Source organism: Portunus trituberculatus, chromosome 27 (assembly GCF_017591435.1).
Source record: "Portunus trituberculatus isolate SZX2019 chromosome 27, ASM1759143v1, whole genome shotgun sequence".
NCBI classification, from domain to species: Eukaryota; Metazoa; Arthropoda; class Malacostraca; order Decapoda; family Portunidae; genus Portunus; species Portunus trituberculatus.
In genome coordinates this window covers 15848913-15855114 of record NC_059281.1, presented here as the reverse complement: position 1 = coordinate 15855114, position 6202 = coordinate 15848913, and the positions used below count along the sequence as shown (strand labels likewise).

At 47.2% G+C, this 6202-nt stretch overlaps 1 protein-coding gene across 1 annotated transcript; it reads left to right on the top strand.

Moving 5' to 3' along the window:
• Positions 1-589: 589 nt before the first annotated feature.
• Positions 590-5875, top strand: LOC123509793 (opsin, ultraviolet-sensitive-like). The gene is made up of 9 exons (XM_045264345.1): positions 590-669; positions 830-910; positions 1293-1502; positions 2152-2367; positions 2720-2850; positions 3214-3389; positions 3629-3795; positions 3884-3985; positions 4663-5875. Exons 2-9 carry the CDS (start codon positions 843-845, stop codon positions 4754-4756), a joined length of 1164 nt encoding a protein of 387 aa, XP_045120280.1. The 5' UTR covers positions 590-669; positions 830-842; the 3' UTR covers positions 4757-5875.
• The last annotated feature ends 327 nt before the right edge of the window (positions 5876-6202 follow it).

Sequence of the window (6202 nt, the reverse complement as noted above, 5' to 3'; positions counted from 1 at the left end):
GCCGAATCACGCAGTAGGGGAGACGCAGCCAGTGACACAGAAATCGCATTATTATATACCCTCCACTCCCTCCACTCTCTCATCCACTCCACTCCCTCCTCTCCACCATAGCTCACATTTGTCCACCGTAATACTTATTTCTTTCTCTTGTTTCTTTCTTATATTATTTTTTTTCTGTATTCTGTTTGATCTTTTTCACACTGTATACTTTTTTCCTTGGTTTAGTTCTTGTTCTCGTTTTTGTTCTTGTTCGTGTTCTTGTTTGTGTTCTTGTTACGAGCTTCGCCACTTTGTTTGCATAGCTCTTCCTCCACCTTTTTCTTTTTTTTTTTTTTTTTTTTTTTTTTTTTTGGGGGGTGGGGGTTTGTTTCATCTCCTCTTCATTGTCCTCTTCCTCCTCACTATTCTCTTTAATTCCTTTCAAAAATCTAGACAGCAATTCCATCATAAAACTTATATGTTCGCCTCCTCCTCCTCCTCCTCCTCCTCCTCCTCCTCCTCCTCCCCGCCGCGTGACCTCAATGATGATGGAGGTGGAAATACAAAGCGTAGGTAATGAGCTTAGATAGGGGAGGTGCAGGTATATACAGCAGGTGAGGAGACGCGCCGCCGCTGTCATCACGGGCAGACCCTCCGAAGCGCCACCCTCCTGCAGCACTCCTTCCGAAGGTGAGTGACACAATACTAAGGGACAACAACGATGAAAAGAGTCCATCATCACAATTCCTATAAGGCATTTGTTTTCTCTTCATATCCATCACCATCACCATCATTATTCCTTACTTGTGTTCCCTCGGTGCTCACTCTCGTCTCTCGCGCCTCCCCGCAGGACGGCCACAACCATGAAGCTCCCTAGCAGCCCCGGGATGCTTAACGACACTCTAGGCAGCCCCGGACCAGCCCCATACTGGTAAGCCGACCGCCCACAGCCACCCAGATCCAGACCTTCTTTTCTTTCTTGTCAATATACAACTTTCAATTATTTTTTTCTTTTCTACTTCACTTTTTTCATATTATTTCTGCACCTCTTGTTTTTTGTTCTGTTTCTTTGCCTCGTTTTTTTTTTCTCTTTCTCTAAATCTGTGAGGTTCATTCTTCCTTTTCCTTTCCTCCTTCTTTATATTGACCAACCCATCTCCACACCCTCATGTTTCTTCGTCTCGTTTTCCAAGTCTGTGTTCTTCCCACTATTCAAATCTTGGGGTTCATTCTTCCTTTCTTTCTTCTTCTCCTTCTTCATCTTCTTGACTAACACATAGTCACACCCTTTCTCTCTCTCTCCGCCACTGCAGGGCTGCCGACGGTCTGGTCGCGGAGAGGCGCTATGAGATCAAGATGCTTGGGTATAACACGCCGCCTGAATATCTTGAGTACGTTGATCCCTTCTGGAGGAGTTTCGAAGCCCCCAACCCCTTCCTCAACTACACGCTGGGATTCTTCTACATCATCTTCACCTTCTGTTCTGTCATCGGTAATGGCGTGGTCATCTGGGTATTCGCCACGTGAGTTGATCTTTTCCTTTACCATCTTTTTCTTTGCTTCAATTGTATGGTGGTTGTTGTATAGCATGAAAGCAGTTTTATTTTTTGTATTCTTGTGTCAGTCTTCTTCACCTGTAGTAAATAGATAAGTGATAGATAGAGTAGACCAACGAAAAGATAAACAAATCTTTATTACTATACTGTCACGCTTCTTTGGCGCTGGCCAGACTACAGAGAGTTACATAGATACACGGGCCACAATAGACTTTGCAGATCTGACCAAAGATTAATATGACTGTAGGAGAAAAGGACGAGAAAGCAGTTATAGATGAATCATCTCTGTCTCCCCCTGTCAGACATCAATGGCACTGACAAGACCACCTCCCCTGTCTCCCTCTGTATACACCAATTGTGCTTATCAGACCACCTCCCCTGTCTCCCCTGTCAGACATCAACGGCATTAACAAGACCCTCTGCTCTGCCTCTTCATCAGATTTCAATAGAGCTAACCAGACTACCTTCCCTGTCTCTCTGTCAGACATCACTTACCAGACCACCTCCCTTGCTTTCCCCTGTCATACACCAATCGCACTTACCACACCACCTCCCTTACCTCTTTATCAGATACCAATCCCGCTGACAAGATCCCCCTCTTCTGTCTCCCCGTCAGATCCAAGAGCTTGCGGACGCCCTCCAACATGTTCGTCATCAACCTCGCCCTCATGGACTTTATCATGATGCTCAAGACTCCGGTGTTCATCCTCAACTCGTTCAATGACGGGCCGGTGTGGGGCAAGTTGGGCTGCGACATCTACGGCCTGATGGGTGCCTTCTCCGGAGTGGGCGCCGCCTCCTCCAACGCCGTCATCGCCTACGACAGATATAAGTAAGGAAGAGGAGAAGGAGGAGAAGAAGGGGGAGGAGGAGGAGAAGGGGGAGGAGGGGGAGGAGGAGGAGGAGGAGGAGGAGGAGGAGGAGGAGGAGGAGGAGGGGAGGGGAGGAGGAGGAGGAGGAGGAGGAGGAGGAGGAGGAGGAGGAGGAGGAGGAGGAGGAGGAGGAGGAGGAGAGAGAGAGAGAGAGAGAGAGAGAGAGAGAGAGAGAGAGAGAGAGAGAGAGAGATTTGAAATATCCTAATAATCATACCCTCCTTCCTTCTCTCTCTCTCTCTCTCTCTCTCTCTCTCTCTCTCTCTCTCTCTCTCTCTCTCTCTCCTTCCTTCCTTCTTTCCCCTCCCACAGGACGATAGCCAAGCCCTTCGAAGCCAAGTTCTCCCGCGGCGTCGCCATGACCATTGTGATAATGACGTGGGCGTACGCACTGCCCTGGACAATCCTGCCTTACCTCGAGGTGTGGGGAAGGTTCGTGCCAGGTGAGATGGAGGAAAATTGTAAAAACCACCTTAACCCCTTCAGTACCATGACGCTTTTCTATATTCATTCTGCTTACTACTTGGTGATTCTATACAGCTTCAGAAACTTATGTGGGGATTAAAATAGTGAAGACTCTCGCCATTAATCATCTGACCTCCATAGACCTTTCCTAATGTTCGTGAAATCGTCTAATCACACCCAAAATTCAAGACAAAAGTGCATCCCAGTAATGAAAAGGGTTAAAAACAATGTAAGAATATGGTCCTCTGTGTGTGTGTGTGTGTGTGTGTGTGTGTGTGTGTGTGTGTGTGTGTGTGTGTGTCTGAACAAGTTACACAGCTGCACTATATACGTTTTTACAGAGGGATTTCTGACCAGCTGCACCTTTGACTACCTTACCGAGAACAGCAGCACCAAAGGTTTCGTGGCGTCAATCTTCTTCTTCGCCTACTGTGTGCCTGCCAGCGTCATCTTCATGTCTTACAGTCAGATTTTCAGCCACGTCAGCGCCCACGAGAAGGCAATGAGGCCCAGGTGCGTGTGTGAAGGGCGTGACAAAAGGTTCTCGGTGCTGCTGCTAGGTGGTGTTCTGATGCCATGCTAGGATAAAAAAGAGAGGTGGACTGCTCCCTTGAGGAACACCACGAGAGAGAGAGAGAGAGAGAGAGAGAGAGAGAGAGAGAGAGAATAATGAAACACAGACAGAGACAGCTTTAGATACATTCACAGTACGATATCCTCTCCCTACAATACAAACCCTCCCGCTTCTTCCCTCAGGCCAAGAAGATGAACGTGACCAACTTGAGAACGGTGGGATCGAAGGATGAACAGGAGAAATCAGCTGAAATTCGTATAGCCAAAGTAGCCATCACCATTTTCTTCCTCTTCTCCATCTCGTGGCTACCTTATGTGACAGTGGCGCTCATTGCCTGCTTCGGAAATAGGTCAGTATCGAAGCTTCATTCATTGGGAGTCTCGTTACCGTGGAGAGAGAGAGAGAGAGAGTTCCTGATGGCTGTGTCTCTCCTGCAGGTCGCTCATCACTCCCCTTGTAGCCATGATCCCAGCCTGCACCTGCAAGACCGTGGCCTGCATCGATCCCTGGGTGTACGCCATCAATCACCCCAAGTACAGGTCAGTGTGTGTGTAATTCACCTCGGTCGTCTGCTGGTCACCCAGCCAGTCTTCCCCGTTACGGAGCGAGCTCAGAGCTCATAGACCGATCTTCGGGTAGGACTGAGACCACAACACACTCCACACACCGGGAAAGCGAGGCCACAACCCCTCGAGTTACATCCCGTACCTATTTACTGCTAGGTGAAAAGGGGCCACACATTAAGAGGCTTGCCTATTTGCCTTGCCGCACCGGGACTCGAACCCGGTCCTCTCGATTGTGAGTCGAGCGTGCTAACCACTGCACTACGCGGTGTGTGTGTGTGTGTGTGTGTGTGTGTGTGTGTGTGTGTAGGACATTAACAAAACACTCAACAACAACAACAACAACAACCACCACCACCACCACCACCACCACCACCAACAACAACAACAACAATTCACGTTTCACAAATTTCGACACTAATCCTTTCATTCACATCACAAAATTCGAAATAGAAGCAAAAAAAAAAAAAAAAAAGAATAAGAATAAATAAATAAATAAAATTAAATAAATAAAAGGCAAAGCTTAAAAAAATTCACATTACTTATTAAACTAACAAATTTCGCACCCTAAAACATTTCTCTACTTAAAAATCCCTTAAAGATATCATTGAAAAAAACATCCTTTGAATCCTTGCATCCTTCACTTCTCGCAGGTTGGAGCTCCAGAAACGTATGCCTTGGTTCTGCATCCACGAGGAGAAGCCCCAGGATAACGCCACGCAAGCCTCAGAGGGCGGCAAGGAGTAGTAACATGTCCCTCTGCGCCTCGCCTTCAGACCCGCTATGCCCCGAGACTCTCAACACCCAAGGCAAGGTTTGCTGAGACTTAGGGCCGCAGCACACCTCCCCAATGCCGCCTTCGTCTCGCTACAACCTAGGCAACTAACTAATCCAGCTCTCTCTCTCTCTCTCTCTCTCTCTCTCTCTCTGAATTACTACTGCTACTGTTACTTCTGCAACTGCTACTACCACTACTACTATTAGGGAATTTTTTACATGGCGGTTACTGTTTTCGTTTTTCCTCCGTTACTTATCAAAATCAGAAAGCCTTGTTATGATTCCACCTGTCTTGTTTTCCTCCTCCGCCTACCCCGACATTTGCAAGCAGGCCAGGGACCGCGGACACCACTCTCGGTGCATGCTGGTGAGAGACGGAGCGATAGTTGCAGTTCAAGGTTCTTTTCAGTTATTCCGCCAACATGAAGACTCTCTTTGTTGCAGCGTACTTATGCATGTCTTGTGAAGAATTCGTGCTTTTCGTTTACCATTTTCACGTTCCAGCTGAGACCGTGCGATACTCGGCTCTTTGAAGCTGAGGGAGAGTTGGCGGCACGTATGTATGTACACCTACGGTAGAGGGGAGCTGACTGCCATGTATTTTAGCAAGTATAGGGAGTTCTCCTGAGTTTGTATGAGTCACAACACTTAGTCACGGGAAAGGAGAGAGGCGATCTGTCTCGTGTAATGCTAAGGTATAATCTCTATCTTACGTAGCGTCAAATTTGGACTGTTTTCAGCTTAAGGTTAGATTGTGTTACATTTCACCTTACAGTCTAGCATACCTGATAGCACAACTCGTGTAATATAAACCTTAGTACATATTTCAAACTTAATCTTGTCTCTAGCCACATAGCGAGTGTACATACCGGTATATCAGTGGCCATTGTGCGTGCAGCTAGAGCGTGGCTAGGCAGCGGCGGAGGCAGGGGAGGAGGAGGGGCCCAAGGAAAACTGTAACTCCGAGTACCTCCTTGTGCGATGACATTCCCAAGATTCGATTGGTCAGGAACGCAATCCGGTGCGCCCCTGGATGCTGTTCATCGAGTGTACCTGTAACATTAGTAATAAACGTCCCAGCAACACCCACGTGTACTCTGTCTATGCCCGCCTGCCTGTCTGTCTGTTTGTCTGTCTGTGTGTCGGCCCATGGTGTCCGATGACCTTGTACTATCCCCTCAACAACTCTATTTTTACTACTATTCTTCTAATATTTCTACTACTACTACTACTACTACTACTACTACTACTACTACTACTACTACTACTACTGCTACTGCTACTACTACTACTACTACTACTACTACTACTACTACTACTACTACTACTACTACTACTACTACTACTACCACAACACTACTACTACCACTACCACTACTACCACTACTACTGCTACCACCACTACTACCACTACCA